Here is a 25127-nt window from a genome sequence, read left to right as displayed (position 1 = left end):
TGTGCGAGCTTGAGGAGCCATAAAAGGCTTAAAGCATGGCTCTGCTAATCCGCCCTATACACACACCCGCACGCACAGCTCCGGCGGCGGCATCGAGGAGGATCCCGACGGCCGCAGCAGATGGGAGAGCTCCGGCTCCGCTCAGCCCACGCCTCCTGAAAGCGGGTGATTAAAGAAAAAAGGGATTTCTACTCGTATTCTCGCAGCCACCCCCACCATCCTCAGCCCCCACCCGAGGGATGGATGCTCTCATGCTGGAGATGCCGGCGCTGGGCTGAACTCGAGGAGTGTTCGTAGGTGAGCACCGTGCGCGGAGCCGGCACAGCTGGAAGCACAGCGTTCAGGTTATGGAGGGGGGTCGCTGGGGGGGTGTGGGGGGCAGTGGGATGCTGGGGGTGCTTTGGTTGCAGCACCGTGTGTGTGCAGCCAGAACAAAGCTCTGGGGTTGTGTTTTCTCCTTTAATAAGTGGCACGAGGAGATCGTTTGTTTGGTTCCCCCCCCTCTCTCCATTTTTTTCCATGTGTTTTGTTGTTCCATTTGTCCCCTAATGGAATATTTTCCGCCCCTCCCCCTTGTCCAGGCCTTGGGAGCAGCACTGGGTGCCCCATAGGGTTCTGTGCTCCCTCCAAAGAGATGCAGCTTAAATACAGACCAACAGAGATTTATTATCAACGTAACCAGAGGGTCTTGATGCGTCTTCTCTCCCTGTCCCATCTGCTGCCATCAGTCCCCATTGCAGGGCTGTGAGCTGAGCATGACCTCTCTGCCTCCCCCCCCCACCTCCCAAACCAGCAGCAGCCTCAGCAAACTGTATATGACTGCAAAGGACCTCAGGGGACCACTCTGCAGGGTAGCCATGGAGCTCAGTTAGAGTTAGAGTCCTCCATCTGTCTGCAAAGTGAGGCTCAAAACGAGCTCCTTGTGCACCAAGGTGTCATTTGTTCCCCTAGCAAAAGCATCGTAATTAGAAGTCTCCTTGAAAGCCATTGGGGTGACATGCAGTGGAAGGCAGGGAGCTGCTGGCTCTGGTTGCTGTTATTTTTCCTGGTGGCTGTTACTATGGCAAGGAAACTCGATTCAGTGTGAAGAGGGGTCAGAAATACCAGGCTAAGCATTTCTGTTTGAAATCTCAGCTGCCGGAGCCTGAGCGATGAGAAGCAAAGGCAGCACCGAGCTCAAGGCTTTTCTAAGGGGCTTACATGAATTTAGCCATCATTTGCTAAAGCCTGACCCCAAAGGGCCTGTCCTCACTGTGCTGATGTTAATTATGGGTGCTCGCTCTGTGATGCCAGGAGGAAAAAGCAGCTCCCCCCATTTACACTGATTAACAGTGAGGGGTGGACGCTGCTCCACACCAGGAACTTTTCATCACCATCTTTATTTGGGATGTGCTGCATCCAAGAGAAAACAGCCCCAAGGAAATGATTGCTGCCCTTCCCCTCCTATCTCTCTCTCTCCTTTTTTGTTTGTTTTCTTTGCTATTAGTTTCACATCTTGACAAAATCCCCCCATCCTTGCAGGCGGGGATGCTCTATAGGATCTCCTCCTTCTGTGTCCCCATAGCAAAGCCATGTGGGACACTGTGGTTTCCCCTCATCCTCACTGCTGTGCTGTGTCATCTCTCCTTGCTCTTTCTTTCACAGTGCCGACAGATCCGAGCTGGAGCTGCTGACTCCTGCGTGGAGCTGTGATTCCTTCCCAAGGTTTGTGCTATTTCCAGCTCCTGTTGCCCCCGTTCCTGTGACGCCCATCTCTGTGTTTGCTTGGAACAAACCCTGGCTGTGCTCTGCTCCATTTGCAGCCTCACTGCAGGACAGCTCAGGGTTTATCTGGCATGGCACCGAGGTGAGTACAAGCTTTTTCTCAATAGGGAGCAATGTCTCTATTAGGTTTCCCTGTGGCAGCTTTGTTTTAACCCCACTGACAGCACATGGGTGGAAGCAGGGATGCTCCTGCAGCAACCCTGGGTCTGACCCATCACTGTTTGGTGGTGGTGACCCATTTGGGGTGGTGGTGATGAGGGTCAGCTTTGTGCAGCCCTAATGCTGCCATGGGAAGTGCTGAGGGGGGTACGAATGGTCACCTGCATCATTGTGGGGTCCCTAAAGGGAGGGATGAGCTGCAGCTGTGCGATTATTCTGGGGCTTCAGAGCAAGTTGTCCAGCATTGTACAGGATGGGCTCATGATCTGTGCTCCATTGCATCCCCCCAGCTGAGGAATATCAAATCTGAAGCATAAAAGCATCTAAATCCCAGGGAGGGGGTGTGAGAAAGGGAGCATTGGCAGCCCCAGGTGGCAGTAATGGGTTTGGGGATGAAGCCTGCCCTATTTGGGCAGCCCAGAGCCTCAATTAATTTAGCACAGCCTCTCCTATAAATCCCAACTTATTGTGGGCAATAAATGCCACCAGAACAGACCCTGGTGTGGGCTCAGCTCTCTGCCTACCACCTCCTCTGATAGGAAAGCAATTACCATTCATTTTGATCCTAACACGGCCATTTAGGGGGGGAAAAAAATGTTAATGCTTCTGATGTGTTTGGTATAATTAAGTGATAATTCCCTCTGCCTGGAGCAGAATATGGCTGCAGTGCAGTGGGGCATTGGGTCAGAATGTTTGGCAGCTCCTCCAACACAGCGATGCTTTCCAGGTGATGCTGGAGAGCTCCAGACAAAGCAATGGAGAGCTTCAGACTGACCCCGATCTGCTTTTAAGAGCATGAAAGAGGAAAAACAGAGAATTCTTCAACTCTCCTTCTGCCAAGGCAGCTGAATTGAGGCACAGCTGGGCTGAGTTTGCAGCTCTTGCTCTGCTCACCCCCATTGCTTTGAGTAATGCTCACGTGTCTGTGTGCTGGAAAGGAGTTTTTTGAGGCAATGCTTTGCTAAAAAAAGAACATTATCCTTGAGATGCAGCTCTCTGTAATGAATGGCAGCGGGGAAGCTGTCTGGCACAGCGGTGCTGTTGTGCTGTCGGAGGGCTGGGCTTCATCCCAGGGCTGTGCTTTATCATAGCACAGAGGGGCAGAGGACGACTTAGCAAAGGTCAGGCTGCAAACCCATCCTGTGCCTGCAGATAGGAGCTTTTCTAATGCACTCGGCCACGCTGCATTTGTCCATGATGATGCATGACAGTTCACCTGGAGAGAAGATTAATTATTCACTAAGGCTGTAGTCTGGAGCTGCTTAAACCCCCCTCCCTGTGCTGCTTTGCTGATGCACATCAGAGCATGAGGTGCTGCAGAATGGGGGGGAGAATAGCAGCTGCCAACCTCATCTGTTGTTTGCCCCTTTCCTTTTGGCTGCTGGATGGGGTGCAGCAATGCTGCACTGTGTTCCTTCGACCCCGTTAAGTCCATTGGGTTTTATGCTTGTAAGTGATGTGATTTTGATGGATCTCTGTCCATGTGTGCTTTGCTGATGCTTTTCATCGCTGTCCTTTGAGTCGTGCAAAAGCAGAAACTGAAGGAGTGTGCAAGTCACCTTCAGATCTCCCTATAGAGAAGGTGATGGGGTAACTGGGAAAGTCTTGGGGGCTGCAAATGGGGACAAGTGGGAATGGCCCCATCCCAATGCAACAGCATGCAAGGACAGAGACAGACCTTGCTTTGTTCTAAAGGACGTTGTTACCCAATCTGGGGCACACAGGTAGGGATGCTCAGTGCAAAAAGCACCACCCTGCATGGTGGATGAGCAGCTGCTTTCCCTCCTCCTGCTTGCCCTCTCTCTGTCTTCCTGCACTAATTAATCTCATCTGTGTTGCTTAAGGGCCAGTCTGTGGGGGGAGAGGATGGAAGGAGGGGTTTGCAGCCAGAGCTGGAGCCTGGCGTGGCTCATTGCTGTATCACAGCATCACAAGGGTCAGGAGGAGAAATAAGCTTGGAAGATGCAAGGAGAGAAGTTCCCCAGCAGGCAGAGATGCTGCAGGGGAGGGAGCAGACAGCTTGCAGCCTCCTTGCTCTGAATATCACTCAGGGGTGGGGATGCTCAGGAACCAAAGCGACTCCAACCTCTCCCTTGCCTGGGTTTGTTTTATTTTCATTGCTTTTCCTCCTTTTGTTTCATTTTATTTTTAGGCTCAGCCCTGCATGAGCTGCCGAGGCAGATGTGGATCTGCAGGATGAGCAGAGCTGCAGGCAGAGGTACTGCTGGCATTGGGGGGCGTTTGGGGTTTGCTCTGCTCTGAGCTTTGCATTCCTCTTGCACCTCCCCGCTGTGTTTTGCAGCATAGCTGCCCCACCAGCAGGAAATGGATGCTGACACCATGGAGGTGGCCAACACCAGAGATTTCCAATGGAAGACCCTCGCCCCGCTGCCGAGCCGCCGGGTTTACTCCACACTGGTGGAGGTGGGAGGGCAAGTGTTTGCCATCGGGGGCTGCGATGACAACGGTGTCCCCATGGACTGCTTTGAGGTCTATTCCCCCGAGGCCGACCAGTGGACGTCGCTGCCCCCTATGCCCACAGCCAGGGCTGGGGTGGCAGTGGCCACGTTGGGCAAAAGGATTATGGTGATTGGGGGTGTTGGAGCCAACCAAGCACCATTGAAGATAGTGGAGATGTACAACGTGGATGAGGGCAAGTGGAAGAAGAGGAATTCGCTCAGGGAGGCAGCCATGGGCATCTCGGTGACAGCAAAAGGTAAGGAGGGTGGGGGTGGTTTAGCATCTCTCTGTGCATGGGGCGTAAGTGCTTTCTGGGCAATGTTGGATTGCTCCCAAACCCCTTCTTTGCTTATAGAGGCTGAGCTTCATGTGGCTGCCACGTTCCGCCAATGGACCATTCTTGGCTGCCAAAAGCAGATGGAGGCAGCAGTATGAGCTGCAATGGCTGAGACCTGGCCATGTTTCTGGCAGCTCCAAGCTGCTTAAATAGCCTTAAAAACTGCCATCAAGGAATAGTTACAAAGAGCGTTTGCCATCTCAGAGCTGGTTTTCTCTCTGTGCTTGGCAGTGTCAGATCAGTTCAATGCAAGAGACCAGCAACAGCAATAGCTCCCCAGATCCTTCGGGTTTGCTTTTCCATACTAACCCTGTTGTTTCTCACTCCTTGGCCCTACCCAGACTACAGAGTGTATGCAGCCGGAGGGATGGGAGCCGACCTACGACCACACAACTACCTGCAGCACTACGACATGTTGAAGGACATCTGGGTGTCACTGGCAGCCATGCCCACAGCACGGTACGCAGCCACCTCCTTCCTGCGGGGCACCAAGATCTACGTGCTGGGTAAGCACCTGCCTTCAGCTCCTCAGGCACTGAGATGGCTCCCTAGGCTTGGGGAAGGGTTTTCATTCTTGCTACAGAAAGGGAAACTAATGCTGCTGGAGGCTCACAGCCAAGTGAACTGTAGCAGCAGCAAAGCTGTGATCAAGCCCAGCAGTCCCAGTGGCTCAAACCACCTCCCAGTGCTGCCTGTCTGTAGGGTGCCACCAGAAAAGGCTCTTTTGATCTATTCTGTAGTTTGTTTGCTGCCAGCAAACACTCTGTGGGCCCCGTAGCGAGCCAAAGCTCTGCTTCAAAGGCACACGGAGCATCCAGGCTGAAAGCAGCCGTGTCCCCTTGCATCTGATGGGGGGACAATAATGCACGTCTGTGGGTCGTGGCAGCAGCTGCTCTGGCTCTGTTGCTCTGTTGGGATCGCTGCTTTGTGCCGGCGCTGAGCTCATCTGAATTGCAAACCTCCCCCAGTGCTGATCCCTTCTCCGACACGCGTTTGTCTTGGTTAAACCAATGCATACCAAGCACCTTCCTGCACTGGCTGCCTTCAGCTGCTGGCTTGGAGGGAAGAGGAAGGTGTGATGCACTGAGAAATGGGGTGTTTCAGTTTTATTCAGCTGCAATTACTAAAGAGGGAACACAGGGTGCTGTTGGTGGCAGCTTGCTCTCATTCAACCCCAGGAGCATCCTCTGGGTCCTGCTGCTGTTGACTCTTGGCTGTTATTGATCCTTTTCTTCCCATCCCTTCACCCAGGGGGAAGGCAGTCCAAGTACGCTATCAATGCCTTCGAGGTCTTTGACACCGAGACCAGATCGTGGACCAAGTTTCCCAACATCCCCAATAAAAGAGCCTTCTCCAGCTTTGTGCCCACTGAAGATAAACTGTTCAGCCTCGGGGGTCTGCGGCAGGGCCGGCTCTATCGGCAACCCAAGTTCATGAGGACCGTGGATGTGTTTGACTTTGAGCAAGGTGGGATGTCACAGCTCTGTCCCTGGTCCATGGGTGAGGGTGGGTGCATGTGGGGATGTGCTATTGGGGCGAGTAGTGGGGCTATTGACTCTCACCTGCTGGCTTTTGTGGGTAGTGGGGGTTAATAAGAGGGGGGGAAAATGGGGTCCAGAGGGGTTCTGTAGCTGTTGGGTTTGATGAGGTGGTTTGATGAGGAAGCTGACCCCTGTATTGTGGGTTTTATTGCCCTATGGGTGTGCTGCCCCAGGGGCAGGAGGCCAGAGAGGCAGATGGGTGGTGGGGTCACCATCCCTGGGGGTGTTCAGGAACTATGGAGATGTGACACTGAGAGAAGGGCACAGTGGGGGTGGGCTGCCACAACTTGGTGATCTTCGAGGTCTTTTCCAACCTTAATGATTCTATGGTGCTGAGTGCTGCTGTGTTGCTGTCTGTGCTGCCCCTGGTAGGTGGCTGGATGAAGATGGAGCGCTCCTTCTACCTGAAGAAACGACGAGCAGACTTTGTGGCTGGTTACCTGAAAGGCAGAGTCGTCGTGGCTGGGGGACTGGGTGAGGCCCTGGGGTCGGTGGTGACACTTTAAAGGCATAGAAGAGTCATTATAGAGTGGGGAGACCTGGCCTGAGGGGGATGGGCTTTGGGATGCAGACAAAGAGGGCAAAGAGATGTTCTCTGGTGACCTGCTGCCTCACTTTGTGTCTCCAGGAAACCAGCCGACCGTCCTGGAGTCTGCAGAAGCTTTCCATCCTGAGAAGAACAAATGGGAGAGCTTGCCCCCTATGCCCACCCCACGCTGTGCTTGCTCCAGCATCGTGCTGAGGGGCAGCCTGCTGCTGGCGGTCGGTGGGGTGAGCCAGGGATTGAGCAATGCAGTGGAAGCCCTTTGCCTTTCTGACTCCTAGCAGTGGCTCTGTGGGCCCCTCTGGTCTCCTTCAGAGCTTCTGGGGGTGGGGGGAAACCCAGAGGAAGGGACTGCTTGCAGTGTTTGTGCTGTGTGTCCTGCCAGCAGGAAGGGCTCTGCAGGGTGGGGATGTGGGTGAGCATCTCCCTGCTGCCACCTGAACCCAGCACATGTTTGGAGGGCTCAGTCAGGTGAGAGTTGGAGTGGGGAGAGCAGACGTGATGCCCTTTGGGTGCTCTGAGGTCTGTGTTTTCTCCTTGGCGTGTTCAAGAAGGGAAACTCCAAGTCTGTATCCAGGTGTAGGGGATCATTCTATTGCCTTCATAGCAAGGCTTTTCCTGCAGGCTCATAGCTGTGACTGTCACTTTGCAAGTGAGCTGCCCATGCTCCTGGGAGGGATGGATGCTCAAAGGACTGCTTTGCAGAGGCTGGGTGTTACTTTTGGCACAGGAATAGCACAAGAATGCCTTTGTAGGGTTTCACATACAGATAGCCTCCAATTGGACTTCAGTTCCTACAGTTATTTGGGATCTTCTGTTCAGTTTTAGGAGAAAGGAGCAGAAAGGGGCTCTGCCTGGAGTACTGGGCAAGGGTTTTCCTGTAGCTTCGCTCTGTAGGGAGGCAAGGGAGCCTATGGCTTCTGTTCGGTTTCATTCCTTCATCTGGGAGGGTTCAAGCCGCTGGCTGACACTCCAAGCTTGTGTAGCATCATTAAAAGCTGCCCCTAGAAAACCCCTCGCATGAACGCGGTCTGTGCTATGGGCTACGACTGTAGGAACAGCGAGATGTCCCAATAGGGATGCGGCTCTTTTTCCTTCCAGCTCATCCCAGCCCCGTTTTGGGGATGGCGGAGCGCGGGGGACACCGTGCGGCCGCTGCCTCCATCGCAGCGCTCACTGGGGCCGACCACCCCGGTTCTATTCCGTCCCACCGGGTCGGGGTCCGCCGGTACATCCTGCCTTGGTTGGACCGGACCTGGCTCTGTTTGGGGCATCATGCAACCCCAAAGCAGCAGCGCATCCCTTTGAGAACCGGAGGAGGATGGGAGGGATCGGTCTCCATTTCCAGAACAAACCCCGCGACTCCCGGCACAGCAAATCTCTGTTTCAGCCACCTCTGCACAGATGAGAGTCTCTTAACTCTTAACGAAGTGTTTTCCTTTGTCCTTAAGGAACCTTTCCCACACATTGCACAGCCCAATGCTCCCTGCTTTCCCATCCCCTTGTTATTGCAGCAGGACCGGGTCCTGGGCTCTGCTCTGCCTTTGTTTAACTGGAGCGAGGGGAGGAGGAGGAGGAATCCGCTGCCTTTGTCTGCCTGCAGCACAGCTGGGGGGCTGCTCCTTGGCTTTCTCCTTCCAGAAACGCTGCAGAGCGAGGCAGACAAAGCAGCGCCATGGGAATAAACCCGCTGCAGGACTTAATGAAGAGATGTCGGGGAGCGAGGGGATGAGACGAACGGGGGGAGGGGTGGTGGAGACGGTCAGTAATCAAAGCTGGAGATGTGCCGAGCATGTAGAGAAGGAGAGAAAGAGGAGCTCCTGAAGCAGCAGCACAGCAAGGAGCAGGTCTGGGTCAGCTGCTTTGTAGCAAAACCCAGTTGTCATTACTGAGCCAATCCCACTGTCTCCAGCCAGCAGCAATCGCTCTGTGGGGCTCAGTGCCCGCTATAGGAGTGCTTTACCCATGGCTGTGTTCAGGTAGGAGCTGTAGAGCCTTCAGACCCTTTTAACCACCTCTGCTCTGCTGTGCTCCCAGCTAATGCTCATTCAGAGGCCTCTGTGTCTGATGGAGCTGTGATTTCCCCATTAATAACGTTGCTTGATCACAAATGGCTTTGTTAGCACAGAGAGGTAAGCGGAGAGTGGGAAGGGACACATCTATGGTTACTTAGTGATGAGAGATAGGGTGAGCTCTCTGTGTGCCAGGCTCTGACCCAGTGCAGCATCACAGCTCTCAGCATTAGAAGCACAGCATATGCAGCCTCCTTTGGGAGTACTGCCCCCCTCCCTGGCTGCTCTCAGCTATGGGAAATCCCAGATCCATTCTGTGGGCTGAGATTCCCTACAGGAAGGGGGGGGGAAATCCTCCAGGTTTCTCCATCCCTCTGCAGCTCAGTGTTGGCACTCTCTGGTTCCAGCACACTGCCAGACGTGAGTGGGAGGATTCCATCTCTCCCTGGATGGCTTCCACAGCTGCACCTTGAGTCCTGCAGCTCTGCTCCTGCTGCTGTGGGAAACAGGAGTGGGTGATAAAACAAGAGGGCTGTGCCTGCCCTATTGGTGACACTGAGCCACTGTTGGGGATCTGGGAGGTGATTCAGGTGCACTCTCCATGCTCGGGGTTGGTTTGTGTTTAAAGCAGTGCTGTGGATGTTCGCCTCCCCCTCTGGGTGCTCTATGGACAGCAGATGGCATCCATGGGCTGAGCCAGCGGTATCTGCTACTGCATGACCCTGCCCTGCTGCTGGGGGGGGCTCCAGTGTGTTAATAGCATCCAGCAGACCCAGGAGAGCTTGCAAGGAACTCTATGTGAAAAGAACCAAAGGATCTTGTAGGTAACTTAATGTGAAAAGGACTTTATGCATCTCTCCCAGTGCTCCCATGAGCAGGCATTGCCTCTGGGTCCTGGTGCCTCGCAGCTGCTGTGACAAGGCTGAAATCTGCTCTCATCTCCTCTGAGCTGATTGTAACTCATGGTGTGTGTGGTTGAATCCTACTCGTGTGCTGCTGAGCTGTGCCATGGACGCTCAAATTCATGCATTGCACAGCTCCATGAGCAGCAGATATGCACCAGGTGACAGCACACAACCCTGGCTGCTCGTTCCTCCCTATGCAGCCCTCCTGGTATGTTGGGCAGGGCATCCCAAAGTGGCTGAAAGCAAATTGCAGTCGGTGATCATCGTTCTGGGGCAGGAATTCAATGCATCTCACCTCATCTCACATCGGGAGGGCTGTTGCTGTCTGTCTGACACTGACAAGCAATTAAGATGCCAATTCAGTAGCAGGCACGCTTAGGCTTTGGCACAGAGGACATGCTGATGACAAAGCACATTTACTGAAGCTGGCCTGGATGTTGCTGTAGCTGTTGTGGATGGTGGTGCAAAGGGGAATGTTTTAGGAATAAGTGGGTTACGACCCGGCTTCCTTCCTAAGATGCACAGATAATTTGATCTGCCTTGGAGAGCCGTTGTCAGCTGAGCCTTTGTGGTTTTCCAGCTCTGAATGGCACTCAGCAAATCATGCAGCCGACTGCTGCCGTGTCCCCATCTGAACTCCCAATAGCCCAAGTTGTGCTTGCTGAAACGAGGGCTGATCCAGCACTGAGCAGATCTGCTGCTGATCGCTGCATGGGTGTTGCTGCCAACGAGCATCACCACTGTTGTTCTCAAGCCGTCTTTGTCTGCACAGGAAACCTCCTGAAAGCAAACTCCCATATATCTGGCTGCAGAGCAGACATCTGCCTGCAGAGCTCCTGTGTCTTGTGTCAGTCCCGTAGCTGCGTGTTGCTCTGCTCCTGCTCAGAGGGAGATGATCTTTGGGGGTCAGCGCATCCTTTGCTCATCAGCCAACCCTCCCCAAATGGGGACCCAGTGTGGACCCCAAATGGGGACTCAGTGTGGACCCCAAATGGAGACCCAGTATGGAGCTGTGTGTGAATATTATCTTCATGCTTCAGCAATGAATTTCTCCTCACTGGGAATGCTGAGGATGGAGCTCCTCCATTGGGCACTGGGGTCCATCTGTCACAGTCACCATCATGCCCCCACCACATCCCCAACCCCAGTGACATCCCTGCCCAGCCACCAGCTGGCACAGCCTCCCATCATTATCTACCTGCATGCAGTGGATATTGGAGCCACAACCATGGGATTCAAAAGTTTCCAGCACTGAGCATGAAAGCTTTTTGGGGGAAGTTTGCTTATTTTTGATAGAAACAGCTCAGCATTTCAGCAGCCCTATGGGCAGCCCATGGCTGGTAGCTCAGCCCTTACCCCTACTGTTTTCTTACTCTTCTTGATGTTCTTCACTGCTTAAACTTCTATATATAAAGCTGCTCAGAGCAATGCATTTTTCTTTGCCCTGTCTGGCTGGATGGGGCAGGATTTGTGCTTTCCATGACCCATCCCTGTCTGCAGCATGTCTGCTGTCACTGCAGCTACACGCAGCAGGAGCTTGAGCTGCTCAGCATCCCCTTATGGGACCAATAATGCTTTGCAGAACGATCCTCCAGCCACCCAACCTGGGCACAAAACCGACACAGAGAGTCATTGGGATGGATGGTTGGAGGGATTAGCTGGGCTTGGATGGTCTGAGCAGGGGGTGGGGGGGTAAACTGAGCAGCTGCGGTAGGTGCAGGTGCCGAGGTGGCCTTGCTCTGCGATGGTGAGATTCAATAGGTCATAAATTCCTTTTCCAAAGGCTCCCGTTTTGCTGCTTAATGTGTTTCCCTTCTTCTGCTGATGGATGGGGCTCCCAGAGGGGAAGATCAGAGCAAAACCCCTTTCTTTGGTGTTTTTGGAGGATGGATGGGTTCCACATCTGCCCGAGCTGCCCCGCAGCAGGAGGGGAACGATGCTGGCTGGGAGGCCACTAATGAGAGGCGATCATTGGTCTTTTTATTGCCTCTGGCTCTGTAAAACCTGGCAGGGCACCTCTCCCTATCCAAGTTCTGACTGCTATACACGGGTCTATTCTGACCACAACAAGGATGTTTGTAACACAGAGGCAGTGCTGTAGCATCCAGTTAAATTAAGAAATAATAATCCAAACGATAATAATAATAATAATAATAATAACAAAAACCAAGCAGGCTGGAAGAGAACCAAACTCCCATCCTTACGAAGCATCGGGTCGATCAGACTGGCTTTGAGGTTGACCTGTCACAGGGCCAAATTCCTGCTTGACTTTCATGTCGGTGTTAGCAGACACACAGAACTCTGTGCTGCTACAGAGAGCACAGCTGGGATGGATGGCTATGGATGGGGCTGGGGATTTTCCTTGGGTTTCCTTGGGTTTGCTGCTGAGGAAGCAGCGGTAATACAGACGGCCACAAGAAGGGATCCTTATCGGCGGATTCCAGCCGACTTAGATCCGCGTCCCTTGATATTACCATTATAAAGGGTTTCCTGAAGGGAGCCTGGAACAAAAGCATACCTCGGCTGAGTGTCAGCGAGGAGAACCGAGGAGAGGAATTTATCTGCTGGAAACAGAAAGAGAAGCAACCCGAGTCATTTCCTTTCATCCCGGGGAAAGCCTCTGGAAGGCATTCCTGTAAATCAAGAGGACATTAAACGTGTGCTTAAGGCTAAATCGTGCTCGAGTGCTTCCTGGGCCGCTGGGCAAACCCTGAGCGATCCTACAGCTGTGGCTGTGTGGGCTGTAAGTGTGCAGGAGCTTTCGTCTCCACCAGAGACATTCTCTGCTCTATTGCAACAGGGAGCTTTGCTTCTTCCCCTTCCACTCGGCGGCAACCTCTGGGCTGTGCCTGAACAGGATCCTATCTGTTTACTTTGACATCGAAATTACAGCAGTTTAGTTAATCTCATCTGCTCTTTGTTTGTCTCCCCTACGGGTCCCTCTGGCCGCCCTCAGATCGAAATGCAGCTCGTGTTACTGCGCAGTGAATAATTCATTGGTGCCACTCTGCTTTGGCTCAGGATGCCATCAGGACACCCACCCCAACCCCTCACAGGTGGGAGATGGTTGATGTTAATGGGGATTGATTTGCTCCTCCATACAGCCAATGGCAATACAAACCAAGGGTGCAAGATATTGCGAGTCCTGAGGCTGCAGGGATGTGCATGACTGTGTCCCATGTCTTAACTTCAGCACTCACTTGCCTTGTCTATGCTGTGGGGTGGATGCATTCAACAGCACCTTTCTAACCCAGCACTCTGGTACCCAGCCTGCAAGGAGCTCTGCTTGGCTCTCATCCCAACACGGGATGGCACAGCTGATATCTCTGTGTCCATAGACACAAAGCCTGCAGAGAGAGGCCGGGGGTTGTTCTCTCATCCCTCACATGAGCCGCTGCTTTGCCTCACCCCGTCTGCCCCGAGCTGCTGGAAGCGATGGGAAAACCCAGGTCTGATGAGTAATGCAGCAGCTATCTCTTTCTTCCATCGATACGGTGTGTCCTCGCACATGCCAGAACTGGGCAAGAGCTTTTGTTTGGGCTGCTCTGGGAGATCATCGCATTCTTTTAATATCTCAAAACAAAGACTTACCACAGGGGCAGAAAGAAAAAAGACCACACGGGGAGGTGCTGCCGAGCGTACAGTGAATTTCTATTGGGACAGCCTGTAGACATTCCGTTCTACCCACGGATCTTTGCTCACTGCATGCAGGACTGAGCACCGCTCTGTGGCTGTGCCTGTCTGGTCTCTCCTCTCTTTGATTTTGCCCTCAATACGCTGTTATAGGTTGGTTTTCATTCTGACAGTGAGCCAGATCTGTCGTGGTTCTGTATGTGTGGCTGTGGCCATCCATGCATCCCTCCCCGGTTAACCAGCACCTCTCCTCCTGTTGCACCTGGTCGCTTTGCTGCTTACCCTCCCCCCACCCCGACCCCCCATCTCTCAGTTTGGGTTCAACCATCACCCTCCATCCCCTTCTGCACACCTTCAACACACCCCCACCACTCGGGACCCCACTTTTCTTCCTTCTTATCCCACCCAACTGTCTCCTTTACACCTCCGACTCTGCGCATCCCCCAATTACCACCACGGCAACACCCATCTCCACTCCTCCCCCTCCTCCTTTATCCCAGCGGTGCCGGGTGTCCCCCTGCACCTGCCCAGCCCCATAGCCCCCCCATCCCCGTACCGGCAGCCGGGTGGGGCGGGCTGTAGGGCGGCCAATGGGAGCGGGGAGGCGCGGCCGTCGGGGCCGTCGCATTTAGGAGCGGGGCTGGCGGCGGAGCCGGGCAGGAGAGCGGCATGGAGCGGGCTGTGGGGCTCGGGGGCACCTCGCTGGCCGAGGGGTTCATCAAATCTCCACGGCCGCTGATGAAGAAGCAGGCGGTGAAACGGCACCACCACAAACACAACCTCAAGCATCGCTACGAGTTCCTGGAAACGCTGGGGAAAGGGACGTATGGGAAGGTGAAGAAAGCACGGGAGCGTTCCGGGAAGCTGGTAAGAGCTGGTCCTGCGTTCACCCGGTGTTATTTCGGTGCATCTTTGCTATTCCCGTGCGGCGATACCGACTCCGGTTCAGCCCCGCTAATATAACAGGGACCGCGGCGGTGTATAGAGCCTCCGGTACCGGGGGGAGTGCGGACCAAGAAGGGGATGAGCCGGGGGGCTGCTGTACCCAGAGCCCACTTGACCCAGTCGGGCTTCCTGGGTTGAGAGGGCTTTGCAGATATCCGATGTGGAAGAGCAAACATCTCACTCCTGTCTCAAGGATCGTTCCCTTCCTCTCGCCCTGGTGTTGAGTTGGTTTTACATGTTGACTCGGTGGTGTGCAAGCAAAGCTGAGCCCCTCAGAGCCCTGAGTGTCTGCTTGAAGTCGTGACTTGCTGAATTGCTGTCTCGGCCCATTTGGAAGTAAGTGGGCTCTGTGCAATGCAGAGCTCGGCCTCAAGCATAGACCTGGTGTGATTTGGGCAGCTCAGCCCCAGGCACCCTGTGATACACAAGCAATGAGGCTTTGAGCACCAGAAGGGTGTAAAATTGGCTTGCTAGTGTGCCCCTGGAGCGTGTCAATGAAAACAACTGTAAACTGGAGAGGTTTTCCTCTCCAGCAGCTCTTCATTAAGTCAGATCTGCCGTTTCCATTCCCCTATCTGATGCTGCTGCATAACCAAGGCCTTGCAATGCAGCTCCCACCCACCAGCCTAGGGGGATCCCATCCCTGGGGTGGGTGAGGAGCCCTGGCTTTCCCTTTCTGCACCAAACAAAGCCTGTGCAGGGGATCATTGAGCCACCGGAAAAGGTTCCTACCTGTGGAAGCCCCTTAGGACAGAGACTTGTTTGTCTGGTAGCATAAGTCCATTATAATGCAAATCAAATCCACACACCAATGGCTCTTCCATAAGTGCCAAAGATAGTCAAAGGCTGGACTAACTAGTAGTGCAGCGAGCTGGCCCTGTGGGAACAGGAGGCTTAACCACAAATCTCTCCTCTTCCCACAAATACTTTCTTGCACCACTCAGCATTTCCGGACCTGTTTAATCTTTAGGCTTATCCCGAGCTGGGATATTTGTTCCTTTTCTAAGTGGCTTTCACTTCCCAAAGGCCCAAGTGTGAGCAGGTTCTTGGGTTACCCCTCCTGGGCTGTGCAGATCCCACATTACAGCAGCACTGGAGCTGCTCCGTGCACAGCTTTGGCCTCTGGCTGATCAAACTGTACAGACAACTCGAATATCAAACCATCTTTCTTAGCTGCTTGGCTGTCTTTCTTTTCTTTCCCATTTATGTATGTATTTATTTGCCCTATCCCTTCATGCCTTTTGTTCTGAAGGCTCATGCAGTGCATCCTGCACCTGCTGCTAGGGCAGCATTTGGCCCTTTCCCTCCCATATCATTGCTTCACCATCAACCCAGGGCAACCAGGAGCTGGAGGGGGCCCTTATGGGGTTAGGAATGGATCCGTGGTCTTATGCAGTGCTGGGGGAAGGCAGCACCTGGAGTGTTCCAAAGCACTCCAGCCTCCTTTGATCTCCACTGAGGGGCGAACCCCGGTCCCTTCCGGTGTGCATTGTAATCCATATTTCATGGAGCATGAAAAGCTGCACTTGCAATCTGGAACAACTTCTGAAGTGCTGCCTGGGGTTGTAGCTTAATGCATCTTTCAGCAGCTGCTGAAAATACCTGTTCTGCCCCCAAAAAACTGCTTAATTAAAAGCCTTTTTGACTTGGAAAGTACTCTGGGGTTCTCAAGGCTCTGGCAGTGGGGCTGTTTCCTGCAGGAGGTTTTCTTTTACATAGCACTGATGGAGCAGGGGGTGTTGGTTGTGTTCTTGTGTCCCTGGAGCTGCCATCCCTACTGCTGGGGATACCTTCCCCTCTCTAAATGGTGCACCTTGAAGTTAGAGAGGGGATATTCTGGCACAAAGCAGCCGTTCAGTATTGCTGGGGAAGGGTGAGAAGCCTGAGGGCTGATCAGTCACTGCTTCTAATGGTGGGTTTGGGCTCTAGTGAGACCCAAGCAGTGGCTTCTCCTTGCTGTGTGCTGTCCGTTAGGAGAGCCCTGGGGCTCTGCAAGCACTAAACCTGCTGGTGGAGGTCACTAAGTGTGGGTGTTTCCTACTCAGGGCACACACAGCCAAGGGCATCTCCTGAAGCATCCCACCCTGCGGCTGCTTTGTCTGGTCTTGGCAGCAGGTCTTGCTTTGAGACCAGGCTCATTACATGCAGTGCATGGGGATCACGTAATCAGGAGCTGGAGCAAAAAAAAATTGTTAAACGTTAACCTGCTAACCCAGAGCAAAGGTTCTGGCAACAAATACCTGGGTTTCGAGAAGCAATGAAGTGCCTTCAGTATTGCGTTCAGTATTGCTTTGCACAACGCCCTGTGCTTGGGTTATTGAACTCCCATGGCCAGAGTCTGCTTTGCTGCTGCAGAGTCAGACTTACACCATCAAGACAGCGCTGTGGCAGCTGAGATCTCACTGCTATAACATCTGGTGGCTGCTGGGGCTGTGATGGGCTCTGCTCAGTTTGGATGTTGTGGATAATACGTGTCAGCCTGGGTCTGGCAGTGAGGTTTCTGACTCCCCTGAACCAGAGGGACCAATGTTTGAGGCTCTGAACACCACCTGGAGAAGGGGCCCTGTGCAGCTGGGCCTGTTGGTTCCATACAGCCCCCTCCTTGTTGCCATGAGACCCAGAGTGAGGGTCCCTTGGTGGGATTAACTCTGTTCCGCATTCTTGTCTGGTACAAAAAAAAAAGAGGTTCTGCTGGATTCAGTTGTAAATTCAGCCCTAGGAGCGCATTGTTTCTCCTCAGCCCCTTTGAAAGAGGATTAGAAGGCATCTATTCTCCAGCACTCACTCTTCTTTCTCCTCCCCTTTCAATTTCCTCATAGAAGAGAACTTGAAAAGCCAATGGAAGCCGGAGCGCAGCTCACATCATCAGCCCAGTGCTCCCTCACACCAAACCTTTCCTCTCCTTAATCAACTCCTTGAAATAAGTACTTGCAAGGAGAACAAAACCTGTTTTTTCATTTCCATGACCCCAAGAAGACGTTATCTCTGCAGCCATGTGCAGGTTGCATTCCTCTGGCTGCAGCCCAGCTTAGCTGGAACTTGGCTCCTGTAAGAGCTGCAGGCACAGGGAGTGATGCTGAGCCCCTTTCTAAGGGCAGGGGCTCCTTGCCCTGCTGTGGGGTGATGTGGTGCTCCTGGCTGATCACTGTGTGTTCTCCTTCACAGGTGGCCATCAAGTCTATCAGGAAGGACAGAATCAAAGATGAACAGGACCTTATCCATATCCGGAGGGAGATAGAGATCATGTCGTCCCTCAACCACCCCCACATCATCTCTGTCCATGAAGGTGAGCTCCCTCCTCACTGCCCCTTTCGGCCACTTCCCTGATTTACCCCATAGGAAAACACTGTGGGTAATCCATAGCAGGGGAACCAGCAAGCCCCAAAGCAATGGGACTCCCTGCAACCTGAGGCAGGAGCAGGACTTACTCCTGCCATCCTTTTCCTTCCCTGGGGCATAGGAAAACCAAACCACAGCTTCAACAAGAGCTTCTGCTGCTGGTTTCAGCTGTATGGCCAGGACTGGGCTCTGCTCCCAGGCTGTCAGGGCAATGTGGATGGCAGCCGAAGGGCAAGTCCTCAGGATCAGATTTGGGCTGCATCAGTTGGAGATTTGCTCCTTGCTCCATTGGTGACAAACCAGTGTGGCTGTGCCCTTCTTAATGCCTGGGGTTTGTTGCTCTTTGCCAGGTGTGTGTGTGTATGTTGTTGTTGCCACCTCTGCGGTGTACGTGAGGTATCCAAAGTCCTTTTGTCCTCCAAACAAAAGCACGTTGGCTGGCGGTTTATAGAAGGTGTTTGCAAGGACTGAGTCACGGCACTTGCTGGAATTCAAAAAAATACTGAGGCAGCTTTCTGCAAATAGGAGGAAAGCACTCCAGCTGTGGAGCACAGTGGGAGCAATGGGAATGCACAGAGCCTGGCACCTCTAAGCTTCCCTTGGAGCTGGGGTCTGTGAAGCACGGCAGGTCCGTATCTCAGCCTCCTCATGGAGGATTAGAGCTTATCTCTGGCCCCCCTAAAATCCAGTTGTCCCCATCTGACCTCCAGGTCACAAACCCAGCACCTCCCATTCTGTAAAGCTGAATGTGCCATGTGCTGTGCATTGGGTTCAGCCAGAACCTCCACTCATTGAAGGGCTCTGAGCATCCCTTCTAACCCCCCTTGACTTCCCATCTCCATTCCCATCCAGTGTTTGAGAACAGCAGCAAGATTGTCATTGTGATGGAGTACGCCAGCAAAGGAGACCTGTATGACTACATCAGTGAGAGGCAGAGGCTGTCGGAGCAGGAGGCTCGTCATTTCTTCCGGCAGGTTGTGTCGGCCATCTACTACTGCCATAAGGTGAATGGGGCTCTGTGGGCTCAGCTCCTATAAGAGCACATCTAGTAGTGATGCTCAACCTGGGCTGGGAGCTGTGGGATGCTCAGGGCTGTTGGGTTTTCTTGGGAATCGGGGTTAATCCCGCTCCTTATCTGTAGGGTGCGGTGCCTTCGGGGCCTCTGCGGGGGAAGTGCCCCAACAGCTTTTAGGAAAGTGCTGCCTGGCTGCTGTGGTGTCAGGCTGACTAACCCTGCCCTGTCCCACCCGAGGCGGAGGAGACACCCAGGGCTGGCTGTGAGGGGTGGTGGTGGAGCCCTGGGTCAGCACCTTGTCCATGTAGCTGTGGGATGGGCTCTGTCTGTTGGGTGGGCATTGGGGGTCTCCCTCCCTAGGGGTGCTGTAAGGCCATGCTGGGGTCATGCCTTGTGCCTGTGGCAGGACTGGGGGGTCACAGACAACTCTTAGATGCAAACTGAGACATAGGCTTAGCAAATCCAGCAAAGCACCTAGTTGTGCTCACCCTGGGGGTGGGTCCTGGCTGCTTCTGTGAGCACAGGGCTGGGGTAGATGCAGGAGCCCAACGTGGCATGGAGTGCTGCCAGCAGCACGCAACTCAGGACGTGGTTTACAGCCCATCCTCGTGCAAGCACCCGGACTTATTTGCTGCTATCTCTTTGCTGTCACTGCTGTGAACGCCCATTCTGTCGCCGCTGTGAACGGCAGTGACCTCCCTGTGCTGCCTTTCCCTTCCTCAAACATCCTGTGAGCTCAACCCACCTCTCTTCCCCTCTTACAGAATGGGATCGTTCACAGGGACTTGAAGCTGGAGAACATCCTTCTTGATGCCAATGGGAACATCAAGGTGAGGGGCTGTTGGCCTATGGCCGTACATTGGGGTTCACTCAACAAAGAGCTCAGGGATGCTGGCACATAGGGGGGGCTGTGATGCCATATTCCCCCTAGGACACGTGGTCCTTATGGCCTGGAATGAGAGAGCAAGGCTGAGAGATGGGGACCAGGGGGCTGCCCCTGTGATCTGCAGCTGTGAAAGGGAGAGGCTGTAGAAGGAGAACGTCAGAGTTAAAGCCATCAGTGTTTATCTCTCTGCTGATAAGAGGGCAAAGTCTGAAGCAGGCTTCAAAACAAGACACACTGGGGAAGAAGTGGTTTCTTAGTGAAAGTCTCAATTGCCATAAGCACGGGGCAGCCAGGTGCTGCTTCACCCCATGGCAGTGCCTCTCTTCTGGGTCAGAGTGGTTGGAGATAAAGGGATGGGGCTTTATCTGTGCAGTGGGTGATGGTGTCATAGGGAGCAGAAGGCACAGTCCCAAAGTGGTGGCTGTCCTGAGCATAATGAGTGCCCACATATTAGCAGAGCTGATAGGTGCTGATCAACCTCATGTAGGTAAACTAGAGGAGAGCCCTGTGCTGCTGCTCTGGACACATCCACAGCTCCACAGCTTCAGGTGGTGATCCCTTCCAACCTAAGCGGTTCTATGATGATTCTTTGTTTCTCTCCAGATTGCAGACTTTGGCCTGTCCAATGTTTACCAGCAGGACAAATTCCTGCAGACATACTGCGGTAGTCCCCTCTATGCATCACCTGAAATCATCAATGGACGGCCCTACAAAGGCCCAGAGGTACGTGGTACCCTGTGAGTTGGTCTCGCTGCCTCTCAACTTGGACTTGGGGCAGCTCTGGGTGTTCTATCTATATGGGAGCCAGGATGGCAGAGACTTCTTTGGGGTAGGAGTTCCCTGAGGCAGAGCAGCGTGTTAACTGAGTGTTGTGTTTGGCTGGAGGCAGCTGGGGGTGGTCTTGCCCTAGGTCATGTCCTGGGGTGGGGGCCTGGTCCTGCTGCCTTCACCCCAATGTCCCCATCCTTCCTGCAGGTGGACAGCTGGTCCCTCGGTGTCCTCCTCTACATCCTGGTCCATGGCACGATGCCCTTTGACGGCCATGACTACAAGACCCTGGTCAAGCAGATCACCAATGGTGACTACCGGGAGCCCACGAAGCTGTCAGGTAGGCAGACCCCACCTCCCCATGCATTCCACCCTCCAACCTGTGCTCTCCTGGTACCTGACCTTCCTGTCTCCTCCAGAAGCCTGTGGGTTGATCCGATGGATGCTGATGGTGAACCCGGAGCGCCGTGCCACCATTGAGGACATTGCCACACACTGGTGGGTCAACTGGGGCTACCGTGTGCCCGTCGGTGAGCAGGAGCTGCTGCGGGAGAGCAATGAATCCCCATTGGCCACAGTGGCTGAGTGGTTACGGTGCTCATCCCGACCCCTCTTTGAGAATGGCTCCAAACTGAGATGCTTCTTTAAGCAGCACATCCCTGGCGTGGCCCTGGAGCGGCAGCGCTCCCTTAAGAAGTCCAAGAAGGAGAACGATGTCTCCCATGCACTGCAGGAGGGGGCTGCAGCTCCTGAGAACCCCTCCAAGTCCATCCTCAAGCGGCCCAAGGGCATCTTGAAGAAGAGGAATTCCTGTGAGCAGAAGGTGCCCGTCCCTCCGCTAACAGCTCCTGGGGGAGAGGTGAAGAGTGAAGATGGGGATGTGACTGCTGTGGGGCTGAGCCCAGCGCTACCTTCTGCAGTGCTGGGGGGCAGTGAGGGCAGCAGTGTTGTCCCTGTGGCTGTGCCCAAGAAGGGAATCCTAAAAAAGCCCCCAAAGAGGGAATCAGGGTATTACTCATCCCTGGAATGCAGTGAATCTGGAGACGTCCTGGATGCAGGGAGCTTGGACCTTGAGGGCAATGCGTTTGCTGACAGTCCCACTGCTGAGCAGGGCCCCCCTGTCCTCCCCAGCAGCCGGAAGGGCATCCTCAAACACAGCAGCAAATACTCCAGCAATGCTGAGCCCCACAGCCCCCCCAGGCAGAGCTTTGGATGCTTTGATGAGGTGCCCTTGCCCAAAGCCCCCCTTGCCCCCCGCCCTCGCCCACCCAGCGCTGTGAGCGAGGACAGCATCCTCTCCACTGAATCCTTTGAGCAGCTCGACCTCCCCCCACGTATCCCCCCGGGCAGCAGCAGCGGGGCCATGAGGGGCTGCGTCTCTGCTGACAGCCTCCTACGCTTGGAGGAGGAGGAGGAGGTGGATGAAGGGCACAGGCTGCGCCGCTGGACTGTGACACACTGCCCCAGTACGTTGGGGGAGAGCCGCTTCTCTTTGGAGAGCTGTGATAACGTCACCGAGGTGTATCGCCGTGCCATTGCCATCAGCATGAAGCTGAGCTGAGGGTACCCTACGGTTATAGGGATGGGGTCCCTTAGCTTGGGATGGCCCCCGCTGTGGGGATAGGGGGGTACAAGTTCCCCCCTTCCCCAGGGCTTCCTTGTGTCCGTAGAGGGGGCTGCCCTGTGTCCCCCTCCCCCCCCCCCCTATTTATTTTGCAGCCTCCAATAGGAGGTTGGATGCACACAGGGATTGGGTTGTGGGGTGGGGAGGGAGATGCTCTTAGGGCACATCTCAGAGAGGAGGGGGTGATAAAAGGACCAAAGCCCTATGCTGCCCCATTGCTCCCCCCCCAGCTCCTGCTAAGGGGAAGAAGTGCTCTCCATGGCACCACACTGTCCCTCCATTCAAACAGGTTCATCTCACGGGAGGGATGAAATGGGTTGGGATGGGGGGTGGTTCTTTGCACTGTTTTATTTTTGGCTGCACATGATAATGGATGGGGCAGGTAATATACCTCAAACAACTGGAGATGTAGCAAGGAATGGATGGGAGGCTGTCCTGGCTGCAGGCTGGGGTTTGCTGGCAATGGGGTGCAGCCCCATCCTTCTGCTGCTCTGAGAAACCCAACTGGAATGAAGCATCGACTGGAATGAAGCACCAACTGGAAGAGAACATTCACTGTGATGGCAATGAGCTGAGGCTGCAGGAAACCCAGAGCTGCCCCACACCACAGTCTGGAAATGGGCTCTGATGTCTATTTTTCATGGTGTAAGGAAAGTTTAAAAAGAGCCTTTTCTAAGGCACTGCTTCTTTATTTATTGCCTCGTGTCCAAGTTAATGTAAAACTTCATCAGCACTGGATTTGCCCAGCTCAATATCAACCCTCCCCCCCCCCTTCTTGTGGGTGTTTGTGGCTGTGCTGCAGCCCCATTGCACTGCTGTGTGGGCAATGGCTCTGTTCCTTCCTACAGCGTGGTCCAGAGGAAAAAAAACCCATTAAATTAAAAGCAAAAAGGAACGTGTCGGTTGCTTTCCTGGTTGTTTTACCACCTGTTTTCTGGGGTGTGCTGCCCCCAATGGGCTCCTGTGGCTCTGGCAGTGATGCTGGGGCTGTGCATGGCTATGGGGTTTGCTCCAGGATGGATGAATGTGGGTTGGATGTGGATGTGTGTGTCCTGTGGGGTGTAATGCATCGTGTAACGTGTGCTCAACCTTTATTTGCAGGCTCTCTGATATACTCACCCCATTCCCCAGCTGTAGGGACCTCAAAGCATCCTGCAGGGATTCTCCACCTAGGAGAACACAGCTCCCACCTTTTGCTTTGTGGCACTGAAATTGCTTTTATTGCTCTCTAAAGCACGGCAACAATTTCCCGTTTCCACTCGAGTAAACCGGAGATATTTCAGGTCCCCGTTGCAGGAGAGGACAGACGCTGTGGGGCACGGAGCGCTCTGCCCCCTACTGCGCATTCCCTGCGTGCTTTGGCCCCATGCAGTGATACCTATAGCTGCTTTTTGGCCATGTAGGGCAAAACCCCCAGCCTGGCCAGCACCAATTAGGGCAGCAGAGGGGGCAGGTGCTGCTTCCCAGCCCCAGGTTGCACTCCCAGCTCTGGGGCTCACCCAGTGCTCCATAGGATGCTTGTTGGATGTGGGATGTAGGAACCTTTAGGTCAACTCTGGGTTGCTGCATGGAGGAGGGGGTGCCTGATTCAGGAAGCACAGCCCCGTGTGGCATCACTGAGGATCCATAAGGTCCATGCATCCTAAAAGAGAGGAGAGGAGAAGGGTGTTCTGTGCTTGGGAGCTGGCAGCAGGAGGGAGCCCAGCCCAGCACCGCTCCCCACACAGTGCAATGACTCAACCCCCCACCCCATCGTGCCTGGGCTTGTGTTGGGAGCCCGGATGCTCTGAGCCCATATTTGGGGCTGGAGGGGACGCGGTGTGGGAGGGGGACACGTGTCCTTCAGGGGCAGCAATGGGGCTGTGGGGATCTCACCCATTGCTTTCCCAATCACCCGTTTGCTGTCATTACCAGTGGTGACAGAGCCACAGCAAAACCTCCTGTCATACTGTTTTCCCCCTATGTTTTCTGCTCCAGATATCCCGTGTCTGCCTGACGTACCACAGGCCGGGGGCCAGCTCTATTTCTGAGACATTCTGCATCAACTCAAGCTCCAGCACAATTAACACAACAAAGCTGTGACGTTTTGCATGCCGTGTTTTCCAAGCGGCGCTGTTTTATCATTAATTATTTTCTTTAATATCACCTGTTTGATTGCTGCATTTCTTTGAAGATCAGAAGAGGTGAAATCCCCACATGAAAGGCTTCCCATTCTCAGCCTGGAGTGGCCAAAAAAAGAGAAGAAGAAAGGGAAAGAAAAGAAGAAAGGGAAAGAAAAGAAGAAAGGGAAAGAAAAGAAGAAAGGGAAAAAGGCATCCGGAAATGCTGCTCCCACTCCCCAGGAGAGTGAGGAATAGAATCATATATCCATAGGATCATTAAGGTTGGGGAAGAGCTTTGGGGTCCCCAGATCCGACCCCATATATCACATCTCTGCTTGTTGAGTGCCTTCAGGGATGGTGCTTGTTGGCACCCACACCTGGAGGGCTGTGTGGGGCTGTTGGGACCAAAGCTTGGTGCTGAGGCTTGGTGAACTTCACCCCATTGGCCTCAACCCATCCAGTCAACCAGATCTTTCTGTAATGCTTTCCTACCCCCAGGCAGACCAACACTTCCCCCACCCTGGTGATATCTGGATGCTTTGTGTGGCTCTGCAACACTTAATTCATCAGCAAGGCTGATGGCAGCAGGAGGGAGCATTGGGAAGGGGGGAATGGGAACAGAGATGTTGGCATTGCCCATGGGGTGACACCACGGACTGCAGCAAAACCCCTCAAAGCCTTGTGTGAAGCTGGCAGGGAGCTGGCAGAGCCCATGCTGTCTCCATGCCAGCTGCAGCCCTGCCTGCCCTCCCAAGCCGGCTGATCCACCTGCTTGGGGCACAGGTTGGGTTCCTTTGCACAGGGGTGAGGCATGAGTAGGAGCTCGTTTTTCTGGTGGCTGTGCTGGGCGTTGGGGCTCACACGCAGAGCAGCGCTGCAGGAGGTTCCCAGCTGGGGATGCAAATCAAACGTGGCAACGATGTCCCAACCCAATGCAAAATACCGCGAGCAGGAATGGAGCCTCCTGGCAGCTCCGCGGTGAGCGTTGCCTTTTTTTGCACCTGGAGGAATTAGAGCTGCACAGTTACTTGGCTGCCTGCAATGCAATGCAATGGGGTGGGGGATGCAGAGCTGCATGGGTTCAATGTATTTG

At 54.0% G+C, this 25127-nt stretch overlaps 2 protein-coding genes across 4 annotated transcripts; both read left to right on the top strand.

The window, feature by feature from the left end:
* The first annotated feature begins 85 nt into the window (after positions 1-85).
* On the top strand, positions 86-12396 carry KLHDC8A (kelch domain containing 8A). 3 transcript variants are annotated; one of them, XM_015885036.3, is made up of 9 exons: positions 86-293; positions 1645-1704; positions 1803-1846; positions 4076-4141; positions 4226-4639; positions 5062-5226; positions 5972-6187; positions 6634-6735; positions 6890-12396. In XM_015885036.3, exons 5-9 carry the CDS (start codon positions 4249-4251, stop codon positions 7084-7086), a joined length of 1071 nt encoding a protein of 356 aa, XP_015740522.1. In that variant the 5' UTR covers positions 86-293; positions 1645-1704; positions 1803-1846; positions 4076-4141; positions 4226-4248; the 3' UTR covers positions 7087-12396. The 3 variants fall into 3 exon arrangements, with proteins under 3 accessions (XP_015740522.1, XP_015740521.1, XP_085382943.1); XM_015885035.3 differs by having other exon boundaries at positions 86-297; XM_085526817.1 differs by lacking the exons at positions 86-293; positions 1645-1704; positions 1803-1846 and adding an exon at positions 3739-3976.
* A 1614-nt stretch (positions 12397-14010) lies between these two features.
* NUAK2 (NUAK family kinase 2) lies at positions 14011-22827 on the top strand. Its single transcript, XM_015885033.3, has 7 exons — positions 14011-14222; positions 17466-17586; positions 18492-18643; positions 19419-19484; positions 20144-20263; positions 20516-20648; positions 20728-22827. Exons 1-7 carry the CDS (start codon positions 14025-14027, stop codon positions 21867-21869), a joined length of 1932 nt encoding a protein of 643 aa, XP_015740519.2. The 5' UTR covers positions 14011-14024; the 3' UTR covers positions 21870-22827.
* Positions 22828-25127: the final 2300 nt, after the last annotated feature.

Source organism: Coturnix japonica, chromosome 38 (assembly GCF_054131305.1).
Source record: "Coturnix japonica strain WE chromosome 38, WE-NBRP24, whole genome shotgun sequence".
NCBI lineage: Eukaryota > Metazoa > Chordata > Aves > Galliformes > Phasianidae > Coturnix > Coturnix japonica.
The sequence above is the reverse complement of the archived record's forward strand: the minus strand, read 5'-3'. Positions and strand labels throughout refer to the sequence as shown.